General features: G+C 34.6%; 1 protein-coding gene across 1 annotated transcript in view; it reads right to left on the bottom strand.

The window, feature by feature from the left end:
* The window catches only part of LOC131027603 (nuclear pore complex protein NUP155), a 114576-nt gene extending 104890 nt beyond the window's left edge, over positions 1-9686 (bottom strand). The window contains exons 1-2 of the mRNA XM_057957672.2: positions 9532-9686; positions 9169-9435 (exon numbers count right to left, since the gene is read on the bottom strand). Of these exons, the coding sequence (XP_057813655.2) occupies positions 9169-9327 (159 nt within the window). The 5' untranslated portion in view covers positions 9328-9435; positions 9532-9686. The remainder of the gene's footprint in view (positions 1-9168; positions 9436-9531) is intronic.
* Between the last annotated feature and the right edge of the window lie 9873 nt (positions 9687-19559).

The raw sequence follows: 19559 nt of genomic DNA, 5'->3' as shown, positions 1-19559 counted from the left end.
TTCAATCAATTTGAATCATTTTTGGATCTCGTTTAATCGTCAATTGTCAGTCTCTTTTATCAATTTGCGATCGATTCGTCATCGGTCCTTGTCAATCTTTTTGGTCAAAGGAAACCTTCATCAAATCAACCTTTTATCAATCTTCGATCGATTTGTCATCGACCTCAATCAATCATCAGCCTTCGTCGATTTTTTATCAATTAGTAATTGATCCTTTGTCATTTATCCTTTATCAATTGAATCCTTTGTCATCTGTGACCAAATCGTCATTGGTCTTTGTCAATCAATGTCATCTCAATTATCAAGTCCTTGTCAATTGTCCTTTTAATTGCAACCCTTATCATTTATTGGCTTTAATCATGTCACGACCTAGTTCATTTCTTAGTCCATCTCTTAGGGTTTTATGATTTAATCATTAAATCCTATTAACACTTCCCCTTAGTTAAATAAATTTATTTATTTATCCTATGCCACAATTTAATTAATTATTTAATTGACTAGTTAGATTCCCTCCTTTTTTGAGCTAATCAATAAATGAAATTTATTAATTAGTGACACCTAATTTCCTAATTTTCAAATTTTTCTTTTCCACCTAATTTTTCTCTTAACTTTTTCCACTAATTTCTCCTCTTAATTTGTCTCCTATTTCATGCTCAATTTTTCATATTTTGAAAGCTATTTTCGTGCTCAATTTGTCATTTCTAATGGATGGACAAATGGGAAAAACCGCACCATCATTAATTTTTTGTTTGCTTGCAAAAATGATGTGGTTGTCTTGAAATCAAAAGATGCCTCCAACAAAGTGAAAAAAATGTAGAAATTTTGGATCTAATGTTGGCGCAAGTTGTCATGTGGTGCAAATGATAAATGATAATGAAGCAGCATATGTGGCAACTAGGAGAATCCTTCAAGAGAAACACAAGAAACTTTTTTGGACACCTTGTGCAGCACGTCCTTGACCTTCCTTTGGAAGACAAAGGCAAACTTGATTGGGTTACACAAATTGTAGAGGATGCAAGGAGGATCATAAAAATTAGCTACAATCACCCTTGAGTTCTTCACTTGATGAGAGACCACACCCAAGGGAAGGAGTTGGTAAGATCGGATGTCACAAGGTTTGCAATGATTTTCTTAACGTTGCAAAGCATTCTTGGTTCATTGATGGCTTTGAAACAAATGTTTGTAAGTCAAACATGGCTAGGCTCAACTCATTCAAAGAAGCCTAAAGAAAAGAGGGTTGCATGCATAGTCTTCAACAACCTATTTGCACAAAGAGCTACAAATTGTGAAGGTTACTTCAAAACATCAAAATTAAAATTCTAATTCAATATTTAATATTTTATAATTTGTCTTTCATTATAATTTGTAACTTTAATCTTTTTGTATTTGTAAGTTGTAGTTGTCTAAGCCCTTGGTTAGAGTTCTCCAGTTGGTAGATAGGGAACAAACCCCACTGGGGTATCTTTATGAGGCCATGGATAGGGCCAAGGAGTCTATCAAAAAATATTAAAAAGGGGGCGACCTCAAATTTGATCCATATGGGAGATTAATTGATAGGAGGTGGAACAATCAACTCCACCAACCCATCCATGCAACAAGATACTTCCTCAACCTTTGCTTTTTCTAGAGGTTACAAAGGGCCTCACTACATGCATTTAGAGGATGACACCCGAGGTTGAGGTGAGAGACCTTGTTGTTAATGAATTGCAAAATTATAGGGAATCAAAGGGTAGGTTCTCTTCAAAGCTAGCTAAGAGAGGAAGAACCACTCAAACACCAAGCATAATATTTGGCATCTATCACATGCATCTTACAAGTTACAAATTTCAAACTTACAAGTTTAGTGTTCATAATTTGATAAAATATGTTTTCACTTGGCTTTTTAACCATTAAATACTTTTTTGGTAGCCTGTTGGTGTACAAATTGCAAAGGGAATACCCCAAATCTCCAAAGATTTGCTCTCCACATCTTATGCCAACCTTGTAGTACATCTAGTTGTGAATGCAACTGGAACTTGTTTGAGGCCATTCACATGAAGAAGAGGACAAATTAACTCAAAAATGCCTCAATGACCTTGTCTTTGTGCAATACAATCTTCGGTTGTACATAAGAAAAGTAGAGGAAATATTAGATGATCCAATTGATTTGGATGAGATAGATCCTTCAATGATTGGACAAGGTAGGAGAAGCCTTCATTGTTTACCAGGACAAGATCTATGATTAGGAGAGGCAAGCAATGGACGAAGGGGGTGGAATGGAATTGTTATTGAATGACATTCTGGAGGATGAGGAGGATGAGGAGTCATTGCCAGTGCCACCAACATCTACATCCAAGATGGAGGTCGAGCCACAACCTGTCATGCCAAGCAAGGTGAAGCCACACAAACTTCTAGGAATAAACCCTCTAGTTCTACCTCTCCCCTAGTTTTTACTAGAGTTGGGAAGAGGAAGATGTAAAATGTTTAAATGTAGTATTTACTTTTAGTTTTACAAAAACAACTTGCTATTTTCATTTTGTTTCAAACTAGTAGCCATCAACATTCCACATGAGGATACCATTTTGTACCCAATTTGCATTTAAATCAATCAAATATAACTAGACTCAACTTTGGTTCTTTTATGTGCTCATTTATTAACTTGTTGGATGCATCTCCTCATTGAATTTGAATGCTGATCCAATGAAAATTAAGCAATTTTTCAAGTTGCCAAGTTTTTGCCAAGTTGCATTTTTGGGCCTTGCCGAGTTTTTGCCAAGTCCGAGATCTCCAACTTTGACAATGACAACCTTTTTTCACAATTCCTTCTTTCAGCTCTCACTTCTTTGACACATTGACAAAAAATTGTCAAAACTCATGAACCTTAAGGTTTGTGACTTCTTGAAGACCTCAAGATGTAGAGACTTGACCCCTTGACCTCACCCTGTATCATGACAAGGAATCCGCAAAAGGCACTACCCTTTAGACCCCATGAAGGGCATTGCTACCCCCAAACCTCTATTGTCATAACCCTAGCTATAACACACTATCCTAATTAAATAAATCAGAAAATTGTCTTACTCTATAAGACTTAACAATTTTCATTGCAATTGATTTATCTCCTATTAGAATAATATCTTTCTCTTTGTGTTATTAATGGTCATTTAAGTTGTTTCTAATTTCGCCTCTAGTTAACGATTGTTTCTTTTAGAAAAATTGTTTTTGTAACTCTATTTAAAGGAGCTTTGTCTCCTTGATTAATTGAACAACATCAATTCTTTGAAATCCATATGCTTTTGCATCTATATTATGGTATCAGAACATTAACAAAAATTCGTAGAGATTTTCTTTAAAAAAAAATTGAAAAAATAATTTTTAATCTCTTCTGTACTTCGGATTTTCTGGGCATGTTTCGTGTTAGGGTTTTCTATAGATTTCGCAAGTTTTTTTTGCGGCAACTGGCTTCCTGGTTCGAAAACTTTTCTAGGCATTTGTTATTTTCATGGCCGCCTAGGGTTTCTGCGATTTTCAACTAGGGTTTTTGACTCTTCAATTCAAGTCAAAAATTTATTCTGGTTGCAAATTCTTGGTGGGTTTCTCAAGATCTCAATTGGGTCGTCGTCAGATTTTTTTGGGTGCATCGTTTTCGTGCCTCGATTTTTGAGCCCTCGGATCTACATTCTGATTTTAGATTCTTGGTGGGTTTTTCAAGAGCTTTTCTAGGTTGGTCTCAAATTTTTTTGGTGCCTCATTTTTCGTGCCTTGAATTTTGTGCCAACGAATTTGCCTTGGAATTTGTGCATGTATTTGTCTCAGTGCATTGAACTTTGTACCTAGGGTTTCATGCATTCAGCATCTTCTCAGTACCTCATTTTTCGTGCCTCGAAAAACGTGAAGATGGCTTTTGGGCATCGATGTTTGTTTCGGTTTTTAATATTTTTTACCTGAAAAAAATTATGATGGGTTTTAATATTTTTTTCCCTTAAAAAAATCTGTGGGTTTTAATAATTTTGTCCTCAAAAATTATCTATGGGTTTCTAAATATTTTTTGTCCATGGAAAAAATCATGGGATGGTTTATAATTTTTTCCTCAAAAATTATACTTTGTTGCAGTGTGCTTTTAGTCGCACCTAGAGTTGTTGTACAAACATCTACACCAATCTCTTGTTTGCAGTCTATTTTTGGGCATCTTGCTCATCTACAATTGTTTGGAGGGTTTGCCGACTTTTTCTTCAAAATCGTGACAGCTATTCTTGGTGTGTCTCTAGTTACAAGGAGGAATAGTTCTCCAACATCAGGTTGGACGGTTGGTGTTGTTTTGGGTATCTCCAGAAATTCTGCAGTTTTTGGGAGGGTCGGTGGCAGACTCATCTCAAGTGGTAGAGTAAGTGACAAGCTCTTGTCTTCTGTTGCAGCGTGTTCTGAGAAGAAGGGGGCAACCTTCTCTGTTATTTCTCTTAGTAGTTAGAAAATGACCATTAAGGGAGGGTATTAGAATAATATCTTTCTCTTTGTGTTATTAATGGCCATTTAAATTGTTTCTAATTCGCCTCTAGTTAACGATTGTTTCTTTTAGAAACATCATCTTTGTAACTCTATTTAAAGGAGCTTTGTCTCCTTGATTAATTGAACAACATCGATTCTTTGAAATCCATATGCTTTTGCATCTGTATTATCTCCTTTGGTCGAGTAACCCGATATCATAAGAATTGGTTAAGGAATCAATCCTCTTCTTTAATTATGTGTGATCTCCTCTAAAGACAAGTAAGAATTGGTTAGAATAATTATTAAACTGAAGAAACGATTAGTCATGGATTAAGGGACACATCTCCTCCCAAAGACCACCACCGTGAGAAGAGTCATAATCTTTCACAACCAGTGGAGGAATATAAAGCAGCAACAACTTGTGATCTAGGAAGGCATTGAAGGATTAGAAATCAGAATCCCTGCAAGTTCGAATCTCTCAATTGGCAGATCGAAATTCTTAGCTGGCAGATTATCACAGCCATTGTTGAAAATATCAGTTTGGTATGATGATCTTGATTATAAATTAAATACTTATTTACAATTATGATTATGTCTAAATATCACTAGAGTTAAGGCAGATATAGGGCCCTATAATATAGACATTTATTCTTATCTTATACATTATAGCAGAAATAACAAGATTTACAGTGGTAATAAGGCAGATATAGGGCCTATAATATAGACATTATAATTATTCTTATCTTATACATTATGGCAGAAATAACAAGATTTACAGTAGTAATTCAAGTTTATATAATAATTGGCTTAATCTAATTAGTTATATAATTATTCATCATCCATTTGAAGTTAGTACACCCCTAGCCCATTCTTTAATCACTCGTTATCGCCCCTTAAGAGGATAGGTTGGTTTTGTTAAGGAGAAGCGGAGTAATTCCTTACAAGGTACATGAATCCCACGATGGGATACGGACGGGGTTCTGAAGCCTTGAGGGAGCCTACTTGTAGATTAATTTCCAAGCATCCTATGACAAGTAATTCCCCATCCTCCTTAGGGTTGATTCGAAAAGAAGTAAGGAATTGGGGCTTAAGTATGTTAACTGTCAAATGTATTATGAATCATTAATTATTTCTTAGTTAGATCTGATTTAAATGCATAGTGATGTATGTTAATCATTGGGAATTGACAGTCTCCTAGTTGGGGACATTGCATCTATTCTTGTTGTAACAGCAAAATTAAATGTTTTGGGCCCATGCTTTTCAAAAGAAAAACTTGTAGGGGTTCTTCCCGTAGTGTGTTGGTTAAGTGGTGGTGTTGTTGTGACCACCAAGGTTCAAACCCCCGCTGGGCCATTGTGATCGCAGGCGTGTGCCTTCACTGATCCAATGCACTCACAGATTTGAGCCTCAGCATTGTTAATTGGGGATGAGGTCCCCTGTTTGTTACATCACCAATGCGTATCTTCAGGTCAAAAGCGTTTGAAGCACTCCCAAGCTCTAAAATAATGAAAAAGATCAAAAAGACAAGAAAAAAATTTAAATTTTGAGACAAAAAAATATCAAATCTAAGAAAGAAAAAAATTGTGTTTACAAAATTAAGAACCAACTCTAATAAACTTCAGAGTAGAACTGGTAATGAACTACACAAAGACACCTTGAGTGCAAAGATTTTGTCAACTATATAATAGCAGAATGCTAAACACAGTTTCTTTTAAAGTGCCCAATATATGATGATAATGCAAACAATTATAGAGATATTTTCAACCATAACCTATTAATGACATCAAGACAATCAAACAGATAAAACTAAGGAATCATCAGTGCAGCATTTCAAATAAGTAAACACATTTTAGGTCCAGCAGACCAGATTGGCCAGAAGCATGTTACAAGCCATATTATCTTAGATATGATGAAGAAGAGACCAATTCTACAATATAGACTCTACCAACAATAGGGACGCTTATGGAGAATTGCAACTCAAAATCTGCAATGGGAAATTGTGCCACAAACTCTTAAAAAAAATAACGTGCTATATTTGGCAAAAATTGTCCAAAGTAGCAAACACAACCAGAAAACATGGTTAAATGTGATTTTAATGAAATATATAATATAATTTAGCTATGACTTGATGCCAAAACATGCACAACCAGAAAAGATGGTAGAAGTGCTTCTGGTGCTAGATTATTTAGCTGTGCCTTTGTACCAAAAAAGACATTCCAAATATGAAGAAAATAACTGAATGAAGGAAACAGTACAATTGATTAACAAGATTTTAAAAGTTAAGAATCTACTGTGAAAATTTGATGCAATGTTGTTTGAATGGTCAATGTGAGCTCCAACCAGCTGGCATTACTACATAACAACCAGCATACAGGTAGAAGCTTCAACCAGTTACAAGTACAGACAATGGGCAAGAGTTTTACCCAGCTGAGCATATAAGTCTCACTGACAGTGTTACAGATTTAGGCAAAAGTGGCGAACAGGACGTTTGATTGTACAGCTGAATGAAATCTCAACCAATCAGCAGACAAAACACATGCAGGATTTTTACCCAGTTGGGTATGTTAAACCTCACTTGAGAGTGATAAAGATTTGGGCAGAAGTAGTGGACGGAGTGTTCGACCGCATGGCAGAAAGGAACCTCAAACAACCAGCAGATAAAATGCATTAAGTCAAAATATTATTGATGCAAACTAAAAAATGGCAAGCACAATAAAATATGGCCCCACTTTGATCATTAGCACAATTTTGATTGAGTGGCAAGGAGAATTAGCCTTAGGCTTATATATAGTCAATAAGACTATACTTTTCTTCACAAGAATCCTACACATAAGAACAGCTTTTCTTTGTCAACCTCAAGTAGCAATCTATTTCTCATGTTCTTACCACAACATTTGTCTCAATAGTACATTTTATCCTTAGCATGTCAATTTTAACTCTTCCCACATAATAAATCACCCAAAGCTTGATAATTAACTTAAAAACAGTTCAGTGCTAATTCAACACAATATTTCAATCCTTAGCATGTGGATTTTAACCCTTGTAACAGGAAACGTCACCACAAGCTTGATAATTAACAGAAAAACAGTTCAGCACAGAATGTACAGTGATGATCGTGAAGGCCACAATTTTGAACAGGCATTTAAGCCTGCATTGTGTCTCGGTGAAATGGCATCTAGTTAGATCTTGGAAATTCTTACAGATATTTATCTATTATCAATTGTGTTCTCTTTCCAATGTTTCAGATCTAAATTCTAAATTTTTACTACTTCAACAAAAGTAATTAATTATATAAAATACATGTCCTCCCTAGCTCTAGGAGAAATGCATCAAAATATACAGCCCAGTGACAACAGTCACCTAGTTCAGCTCATTACATATTTTCAACCAAATACAATATCAAGTTTGATCATGAATATAAAAATGATATCCTAAGGTGTTCAAAAAGGAGGGCCCAGTTTTGTATTGGCATTGAAACCTACATGCCCAACAGAAATGCCATCTAGTTAGATCTTTGAGATTTCAACAGGTGAACATTTGGGTACATTTATCTGCAACCAACTGCCCCGTACAAACTACAAACTATTTGATCTCTGACATTTCATATCTCGCTTCTAGACACATTTATCTGGAACCAACTGTGCCGTTTCTTTAATTTCTGCCATTTCAAGTCTTACTTACCCCTCTTTAAGATATCACTTCAACTTTTCAGCTCTAACTTCTACACCTCTCTTCTAATAGCCAATTCAACATAAGGAATTCATCCCCCGAAAACAATACTTCTGCCCTAACCTTATGCAAAATGCAGCCTAGAGTGCCTGACACAGCATCACCACTCTCCTCTTTTAGCTCAACTCATTTTTTCTCCGAAAGAACAACATGCTTCTCCAATTAGAATGAGTAATATATGCATTTCAGCCAAAAGCATACCAGTCTTAGCCTAACGGCATGAAAAGATGCAACCACATGCTTCTCCAATTTAGATGAGCAATATATGCATTTCAGCCAAAAACATACCAGTCTTGGCCTAACGGCATGAAAAAATGCAACCAAGTATAGGGCACAGCAGCCGCGATCACTTAGTTCGGCTCGACCAAGTCTTCCCCTAAGATTTAGCAGATTTCTATAATGCAGAATAATAACAAGCTCCATCCTAGAAAATATAAGTCCTTCCCTGATACTGTGATAAATGCAACCAAATATAGGGCAAAGATGGCCTCGGTCACTTAATTTATACTTCAGTTCATTTTTTTCCCTAAAACAAAAGAGACTTGTCAACCGTAGAATAGCAACAATGAAAATAACATCCTCCCCCGCGCTCTACACCGCCCCCCTAGCCCCTCGCTCCCCACTAAAGCACGAGATTCGTCCAATCGTAGAATAGCAACATGAAGAAGCAATTGCAGATCTCAATACCCTACTAAAACCTCATTATTCTTTTGGGTTTTGTGAAGTCTATTTTTTTTTGAGTTTTCAAGGAGTGAAGGCTTTTCAGTTTCTATTAAGTCGAATTTTAGGGGCTTTTGTAAAGTCCAATTCTTTTGGTATTTTCTGTAGAGTTGATATTTTTTTAGTTGTTTTGGTCTAGCAAAACATTTTGGGCTATTTTGAATTGGAATTTGGTTGGTTTTTCAGAGTTTAAAATTTGTGGGTTTTTGTGAAGTTCAATCTTTTTAGAAATTTAAAAAAAAGATGGCATTCGTTTACCTCTTTATGAGGAGAAGTGTAAGGCTGACTGGAGTATCTGGAAGCTTCAAGGGCTTCCTCCAAATCAGGAGAAGTGTAGGAGCCTCTGCTTATGCAATCACTCACTACACGCCCCGCAGCAATCACATCCGGGCCAATACTCTCGTCTTCCCAGCTCATTTTCTCTTACAGAAACACTATTACGAACCCTCCAAACAGAAGAATGTAACTACAGATACTGTAATACTTCGTTATTGAGGTGCTGCAGCTATTATTCAGCACCTGTACCTGTAGGAGACATTGCATAAAAAAACAAAAAATGTTAAAACAATTATAGAAAAACTATGAAAATGACTCTCAATTTTCATATTCTAATTCTTTAACCTGCGGAGGTTATTGTATCCGTCGCAGTTTGCAAAGAGGCGTAAATATTAGTGACTGGTTTTCCTGCCTGTGCGTATGCCAGTGGCAGTGGCAGTAGCACAAGTCCGGAAGAAACAGAAGTTCCCGACGCACATTACACTAAAGTTAGGTCAATAATTTTTATTTCTTGTTTTAAGTTAAAAAGTAACACTGATTAGTATTTGTTTTTTGTTTTATTTTTTCAATATTGTAATAATAATATAATTTATTTTCTAATGTAGAATTAGTGTGTATAAGAATTATTTATGTATTTTAAAAATCAATTTGTATAAATTATCAATGCATAGAATTAAAATTTTAATTAATTTGTCTAATCAATGCATAAATTAAAAAATTTCAACAAAATTTTATAGTCTTTGTTTAATATGTATTTTAAATAATTATAAAACTAGTATATTTATGTTAGAAAAATATAGATAAAGTTCACGGAAAGATATCATATTTGTTTATTTTTCCACTTTAAAAAAAAATTATATTATTATATTATGATATTGTAATCAATATTATATTATTTTTAATATATTACTCTATTCTAATATTTTTATATTTCTATTAAACTCTTCACCAAAGCAAAAAAATCTATTAAGACTAATTATTATTATTATATTATCATATCTTTATATGATTTAAATTATTTTTAGTAATAGTAAAACTAATTGTAATTATGACGGTGTCATACAATATGATGGGTGTCAATTTTAATCATAGGGGCTTTTAATCTTGCATATCTATCCATTATGTGAGTATTAAGACTTATGTAACATCCAATAATAGATCTTGTTGTATGCTTTGATTTTATTTTAAAAAATAATATTATCAAAAATAATAAAGAATAAAGATAAAACAAATTTAAGATAAAAATATCTTTTACAAGAGAAATATTATTACAAGATAAAATGATTTTCCTTGGTTAAAATCATTTGAATGTTATAGAATCAAATTTTTAAGAATGATAGAATTTATAGGCTTTTTTAGATTTTTCTATATTAAAAAACAAATGTATACAAATTAAAGCACATCCTTAAATTAGCATAGAAGTTCTATTTTTAGAACTTTGATTTTACACAATTAAAATAGAAAATAAAGAATTTCATTACAAGGAATACCATTAATACTTTATTTGAATTTAATTAGATTTAAACATGATGAATATTTATATATATTTCTATACCAAATATTAAAATAATATATATTAAAAGTATTTTTTTTTATAGAGACCTTATGAGTTGCGGTGTTGAGAAAAAAGTATTTGGGTGATGCCAATCCACAGCAAATCCTAACAATCACCAATCCTCTGAATAGTTCGACTATATCGAATTTTATGTTGAAATGTAGAGATTTGATTACCAATCATATTTCTTGAAAGATGGGGAATGGAAACAAAGTGGACTTATTGTCAGACTCCTAGGAGGAGTATAAATAGTTGTTTGAGCTTCTAGGAATGACGAGATCTATTGAGATCTCGTCTTGAATTTATGGGAGATCTATGTCTAGTTATATGGAAATTCAATACAATGGTGACTGTAGAATAACAAAGTAGAAATACTTTGAGTTTCTTGACTACGACACCAAGGAAATACTAATGGCAAAATTAAATAAGAGGCATATAGTGATGGGGAATGAGGAAGATTGATTTATTTGGTGTGCAACAAAAATAGGTAACTATTCTCCAAAACTTGGATATGAATTGTCAGTAAGAGAATTTGAATTATGTGAATGCCAATACCTCTATGAGGACACTAATATGCTACCAAAAGTCAGTGTCTTTGCCTGGCTTGCAATTCAAAACCGAATCTTTACAGGTGAACACCTAATGAAACTGGGGTTTAATGGACATTTTTGGTGCCCTCTATGTCGAAGGAATACATAAAACACAAATCATTTATTTTTGTAATGTTACTTTGCTAATACATGTGCTAGGCACGCTTCTTAAGAAAACTAAATTGGCGAGGATTTTTACCAAATTCCTTGAAAGAGGTGTTTATAAGTTGGTCAACCCTCTGCAAAGGCTCTATATGAGGTGGGTTGTGGTATGCCATCCTTGCAATGGTGTGTTGGTACATATGGAGGGAAAGAAACAAATGAATCTTGAAAGAGAAATAATCGTCAATTCAAACTGTCATAAATAAAATCGAAGTGGGAATATGTGAACATATCAATGCCAAAATCATAGATCGAAAGTGCGAACTCTTCACCACATGGGACAATCAGATAATTAAGAGAATTGTCACAGTTAATCCCCCCGAAGGTGATACAAAACAAAAATAGACAAGTAGAGGCTAAACGATCACTCCTCCCAAAGGGTTGTTTGAAGCTCAACTTTGGCAGTGCCTCCAGGAGAAACCCAGACACGTCTAGCATTAGCTTCATAATCACAAATAACAAGGGAGACTTGGTATGGGGAAGTTCAATTAAGCTCACGAATGGTACCAACAATGATGTGGAATATGTGACTCTCCTTGGTGGGCTTCAACAATGCATGGATAAAAATCTTTAACAAATTGATATCAAAGATGACTCCCTCGATGTGGTTTGAGCTATTATCACTGGTAAGGCACCGAGTTGGAAATCTAAAATGTGGTTGATCGGGATCAGGTAGAATGGATTACTTAATCAAACACATATTTTGGGAGGCAAATCAAGATGTTGATTTTTTATCTAGTCATGAGATAGACCAAGGGTGTGAATCCATCACATCAAGTGTAACTTCCACTTGGACAGGCTTCTCCCTCAGTGATAGTGTTCTCTATATGCATAACACCTCCATTTCAGACTATGCAGAAGGTGATGACCGCATTGGAAAAAAAAAGTTATGATGCAATAAAAATAGACACTTGGTGCTCGTGCAATCAGGGTTCGGATATTTTCGAGATATGTTAATGGTATTGTCCGTTGATATAGTCACAATGCCTTAGAAGCACTCGCAGACAAAATTTCAAGGTGCATGTGCAAAGCTTGGGCTAGGAAGATGGTTAGGTCTTCTAAGTCACATGGTATGGAGATGGACAAGAGCATCATAATTGAGTGCAAGTGTGACTTTTTGCAGGACTTTATCAAAGCTCAACTAAAAGAAGTATTTTCTTTCAATGGAGAGGTGGTGGAGGACATCATACACAAAAACCTCGGGAGGAGAATGTTGGAAGGTCCCCATTCACACAATGTGGAGCTGTTGGAGAAGTTCCTATATACTACCACTAAAATGATGGGGGATCACAACATTATGAATAGGGATATCTATCGAATGGTGTGTGCGGTGTGTGCAGACCTGATCGAACCTATAGTTAAGGCCCTCAAAAACTTGTCGACCAAGGCCTTTATTGGATGGGTTGCAGATACCTTCAGCATCAAGGAGACCCTCAAGAATGGGGATATGTTTGACACTATTGCAGTTTTACATATGTAGCATCGTAAATTGTACACCCTTGCTAGGGTGGTACAATTCCACACTTGGTTTAGCACTCACCTTAGTGTGTTTTGCATCTTACATTTCTAATCTCTTATAAGTAGTTTATTAATTAATTTAATTTAATTAAATCTAAATCCTTATTTCATTACTTCACACATCATAAAGTTGGGCCCTTTACCCTAACTGTGTGCCCCTTTTCATTTTATTCCTTCAATTAATCATTAAATCATAAACCCTAATTATGTCCTATTTTGATCTTTAAGGCCTGATTTTGCATATCAAAATATCTCAGAATCAGTTGTAACTTTGGGATTCGCTCTAATATCATCATGATATCTAACAGTCCTAAAAATTTGGTGAAAAGTTGGTCGGACTGGGTGTGCACTTTGCACCTAGTCCTTGACATTTTTCTCAAAAATTTGGGAGCACAATTCTATGATATTATAATGCTTAAGCCCAAAAGATTGGTGGGAAATTCAAATCCTAGGTCGGCCTAAAGATGAAATTAAGATCTAGGGTTTCATACATAAGAGCTCTCTTTCTTCATTTGAAGGTGAAAGAAGAGAATCTAAGAAAAATCTTTTGGAGCGATCACAAGGAGCCTTCTATGTGGTGAAAGAGCAAATCTTTGGAGTCTTCAACAACATTCAACAACACTTACCAAGCATTCATCAAGCATCTTTTCATCAATTGGGGGACTTTGAAGATGTAGGAAAGCAATAGGAGATCACCAACTGAAGATTGGCTTGTACCTCTCCCTTGTGGTTTGGTATGGTTTCATATTGTTTCCATGTCTTTGTATGATCTTTGTTACATCAATTTGATTTACATTTATGTTTTAGATCACTTTGCATCATTGATTTAGGACATTTACTTTGTCAATTACAAGCAATCAGGGTTTACTCTTTAGGGTTGCTCTATATTGTTGAGGTAGAAATCACTGAAACAGGGGTTTGACTAAGGCAAAACCCTATATAGCGACCCAAAACTCTATTTTCAGCTATAGGTGCAGATTTGAGATCCGAACGTCGCTGCAAGTTTCAGGACCAACAAAGCACACAAAAATTATTTCGAGGCTAAGATTTGGACAAAAACCCCTGGGACAGGGGCATGGCACCCTGGTCCTCCCTATTTTATCAGAATTTGGCAAATCAGTAGTTCAGAGTCCTCGGATCCCAGCTTGTCGGTACAACTTTCAGCTTGCAGAATCGGGACAAGGGCACAACACTCCAGTCCCAGATATTTTGGCTCAGATTTTTGGCACAGGTACACCTCTGAATTTGTCTCCTAATCTGTACTTTCCAACAACATATAATTTGTTCTCAGTTCTGTATTCTCATATTAGGGTTACTTGTGTACACTTGCATTCTAGGTTAAGTTATTCAAACCTGCACTTTTGCATCTCTCCTATCTCTCACTTGCAACAAGGGAGTAGAAACCCTAAGAGGTAACCCTTGGCTCCCTCTTATTCACAAGAAGTAGCCAAAGTGTGTTACCTCCCTAGGCTCTTTCATATTCTACGAGTGTGTATGCGAGAGTGGGATTAGGGTTTACTCACTTAGTCTCACTTTTTCCCCTGCACAATAGAATTGTCAATGTAGGAACAACATGGAGACTTATGAACATATGATTAGTGTATATGGTGATTTGTTTACCCCAAGGTAGATTGATATAGCCTAGGGGGTCATAAAGGCCATACATATCCTGGTCTTCACTCTTTGTTGACTCTTATGTTTTGTTTTTTCCAGTTTAATAAAAATGGGCACTACCCCCACAATAATTTGTTATATATATATATATATATATATATATATATATATATATATATATATATATATATATATATATATATAATTTAAATTTGAAGTGTCATGTATTAAATTACATATTAGGTGTTATTTTTAATACATTAATTTATTAATAAATGTATTAAATATTATATTAAATTTAAAAATAATGCAATATATTAAACTAATAATAATATACTTATACTAATTAATATTTAAACAAGTACACAAAATGTTATATTACCTCATTTATTGACTAGACAACAAATACTATTATTGCAATAACATAAAGACGTGTAGTCACTACATGACACTTGTTATTATATTATAATAATATTAATATCATAATAACATAATAATCAACACTAATATCTCATCAAGATTTATAGAATCTTTTCTTGATACTGGCAAGTCAAAGGATATGGTTTGGTTGTTCTCATAGACTCTCTTCGAAAAGAAGTTTTTGGGAGATTTGAAGCTAGTGGTATGGGTGATGTGGTTAAGGGTTGGTATTCCAAGGCCAGGTGACATCACAAAGGTATTGGATTAGGCAATTATGATCGAGTGGTTATCATTCTTGGCTAACTTTCATACTACCACCCTAATGTAGCACATAGCTAAGGCATCCAAAGGTTGTGATTTTCTAAAAATGGTTACTAAGTTGGAACATGTGTATGCATTAGTTTGGATGCATGAATTTTCTCATTTAGGACAAGAGGATTATGTATAGATTGTTTAATGATAATAGCAATGCATAAAGGATAGTTGAATGTAAGCGACAAGGCAACATAATGGAATTATGCAACATCATTTTATTGTTGAATGATTATCAGGGTTTTGTTGGCTTTCTAATTTTTGTATGGGATTGATAGTGACCATGAACAAAATGTAAAACTTTATATGATCAATATATGATGTAGCTCCTAAGTTACAACTTACTTAGCAAAAACAACTAATTAATTTATCATTATTATAGTATATTATATTATATTATTAGATATTATATTATAATGATAATAATACTGCTATTGGTATTATTATTATATTATATTATAATATTAATATAATTATTCCTTTGTTCATGGGGCAATTAGGGTTCATCCCTTTTTGATGTTTTGTATAGACACTAGATGGATTCACCAAAGTACTAATTGGATCAAAATCAACTTTGGTGGAGCTTTAAAAGGAAACCTGAGGCACTCCCAAATATGGAATCAATAACAATTTACTAAAGTATTTTTTGTGGCATATTAATATGTTATGTTGGTGAGATAATCCACCATGTGTAGGTTGTACCATTTGCAACTATGTTCAATTCATACTAATCCTTTTATCTTTGGTCATATAGATTGGATGTTAATATTTTATGATACACAAGGAAATTTGTGAACCTAGATTTTTGAAAATTTTCATAATTTAATTGTTTCTTTATAATAAAAAATAGAAACCATACTACATTATACCTTTCCTTGAGTTGTACTCTTGCTAAAGACTATTGTATTAATATTCTATTATTACCTTGAAGTGTTTTATTAGGTGATGATTTTAAAAAAATCAAATTTTAAGTATGTGAAGGTCTCATTCACCTACATTAGACTTTCCGTACCTTGTTTTGTTAGCAAATTAAAATATTCTCTATTTATCAAACTTTTCACCTCACAAGGAACTAGGTGACTACAACTTTTCACCTCACAGGGAACTAGGTGACTACAACTTTTTCACCTCACAAGGAACTAGGTAACTACAACTTATTTATGAGGATTAATATTATGAATTGGATATTTTTTGTGATTGTGCCAAAGGAAACACTTTTTGAGAACAAGTCAATGAGATGTTTTTCATTTTTGAAAGGGAGTCATGCTTCCTCATTCATATTTTCTACTTTTGTTTCATTGACCAAGTGTATAAGGAACATGAAGGTTAGACAATATTTTAAGATTAAAATATATTATTTTTCTTAATTTAGACCTAGAAGTTCATAATTTTTTTTATGTGATACACCATATAAAAGGGTATGAGGGAGACAAGTGTCAACCAACTTCTAATATAAGGAATTTTTTATCAAATAATAAGTTATTGATTGCTTTCAATTTTGGTTTCTAAGTATTTACAAATGCTTTATCTTCATGGTTTTTGGGATTCCAATCAACAAGAAGATGTATTGAATAATTTCTTATTGTTTTAGAACTTTTTCAATTTCAATAATTTTTAAGTTTTCATCAAGTTGATGTAGTTATTCCACTCATATGTGCTTGAACTTTGAATTATGATCTCACAATAATATTTTTTATTTTATTTTTTGATAAAAGACATACAGACAAGATATATTTATTAACAGTAAATAAATTTACAAAATGATTACAAATCATATGTTCATATTTGATTTACATAAACTCTCACCCAAGACATATAGAACATTTTCAATGCCACAAGCATATACAAGTATATCATTGGTTGACCAAAACCATATTTGACAGGTACAAAGGATGTTTGCTCTCATAAAAGGAAGGTTAGGAAAATGGTTGACATAAAACCAAAAGACATTGTAGAAATTTTAGAATTATCAACCCCACCCACATGAATGAGGGTTGTAGCTATTTTGGCTCCAAAACGGCATGCCTCTACATGATGTCGAAGGCATACCATTCAAGTCTGAAATGTCCATAAGACCGACGTGCCTGGAACCCACAGATGACATGGAGGTATTTGTCGCGGAGATGACGTGGATGATGTTGCCTTTTTGCGTTTGATGGAAAAGCTTGCTCGCCATTAACATTTTCCTGACCGATGTCACGGCGATGCGATGGTTACATCGGGCGAGGCGGTTAACATACCGTCGGCCACGCGGTTTACATTTTTGGTAACCGACTTTATTGTGTCCATGAGTTCACTAACATTGGTCATTACGTGTTATGGACACAATTTTCAATATATTTTTTTTTAATTTTGAATGAAAACTCGATTTCGCGAAAATTTTGGATATATTTCATATAGGAGTTGCATGCAAAACGCAGTGGAGGGGAAAATATTCGATGATGTAAATCCATGTCAATCATGGCATCACAATGTCCCTAGTTGAATCACTGAGCAAAGGAGTTGCGCTTCAATTGGAGTTATAGGTATGCATTGTCAAAATATTTGTGGCTCTGAAGGGGAGGACAAAAGCCGACCGCATGCATAATGCGAGTTATCTGGGTATATTGTTATCGCCTGTTAACATGCGGGTTTTTTCATGTGCAGGGAGGAGGTATCGTAGCGCACAGGTGGGTGGGACGTTTGAAGATTGTTGTGTAGGTTATGGCAGCATCGGTAAATTCAAACCCTAACAGATAACGATAGTTTTATGATTCCTTCGTCAACCTTGTGTTTTTTATTGAATTTTTTTTTATCATTTTTGTATTGTAGAGGTGATTGTGAGTGTGCCCTTGGGAGGTGTCAAGAGGACAATGATTTGGGTGGAGGCTTAGGCGACTACGGTAATTTAAAACCCTAAGACATTCAATAAATTTATTTTTTTATTTCTTGTGTCATTTTGTGTTCTGTCTATAAAAATTAAGCATCATTTTGCAGCATGGTCGTGTCAGGATACCAAGGTTTGTTGTTTGTGGGTTGGCGGAGTGAAGAAGATCTAGAAGATTTTAAAGGTATGTATATTTCCATAATTATATGTGTCAGTTTTCCATAGTGAGCAGAGCTGTTAAAGATGAGATGCTCATTCTTATACACGCACATTAAAAGCTAGAAAAAATAAACAACCGTCGGCATGTGTGTCTGTGTCTGTGTGTATATTGCTTCATATTCATATATATGTATGTATGGGTTTGGCAGGCTGCGTATATTTTGGCTCATTGTTGAAGGGCATCTGATTATTGAAGGCTCATTGTTGAGGGCGAATTTCTAGGACCGTAGTTTTCTGTGTCATGGTGGGCGTGAGGTATGTTTGGATTTTGTTTAAAATGATCAGGGTTTGCATTGTTTGTTTGTGGTTTGGTGTGTGTGTGTGTGTGTGTTGTGTGTGTGTGTGTGTGTGTGTGTGTGTGTGTGTGTGTGTGTGTGTGTGTGTGTGTGTGTGTGTGTGTGTGTGTGTGTGTGTGTGTGTGTGTGTGTGTGTGTGTGTCAATATGAAGCAATACACACACACACACACACATATATAGAAAAGGTGATGCAGATGATCCTCTGACCCTACAATTCAACAAACATGTCCTCTGCAATACAGAGGAAAACGACAGAATAAAACATAGACAAAAGAAACTATGGAAATATTATGCTCTGTTTCCATTATTCTCAGCAGCTCATTAGATAAAAAAAAGAAAACCTAACCCTAACGATCTCTAACCCTAACGTGATGGTATGCGACTATTCTGGCTCCAAGATAGGCAAATATTCGACATAGGCTGAAGCTATTCTGGCTGCATATAGAGGCAAACAAGAAACCCAAACAAACAATGCAAACCTTGATGATTTTAAACAAAATCTAAACCGAAATAGGAAAAATATGAGTTATAGAGGTGGATTTCAACATACCCCAAGCCGCAGCACGACATAGAAAACTGTAGTCCTATAAATCCCCCTTCAATAATGAGCCAGAATAGATGTAGGTTGCTTCAACAAGGAGCCCTTCAACATTAATGTTTTTGTTTGTGCATTAGTCTTCCTTTTTCCACGTTAGGCGAATAAAAAAGGCACCATGTTTGCTATCATCAAACAAACAACAAATCAACTCCTAGTTGTCAACAAATAGCATATCAACTCCTAAACAAGAGCAAGTCATGCATAGTCAAGGAATGGTTGCA

The sequence above is a fragment of the Cryptomeria japonica genome, chromosome 8 (genome assembly GCF_030272615.1).
Source record: "Cryptomeria japonica chromosome 8, Sugi_1.0, whole genome shotgun sequence".
NCBI lineage: Eukaryota > Viridiplantae > Streptophyta > Pinopsida > Cupressales > Cupressaceae > Cryptomeria > Cryptomeria japonica.
Note: the sequence above shows the minus strand (reverse complement) of the source record. Positions and strands in the feature narration are given on the sequence as shown.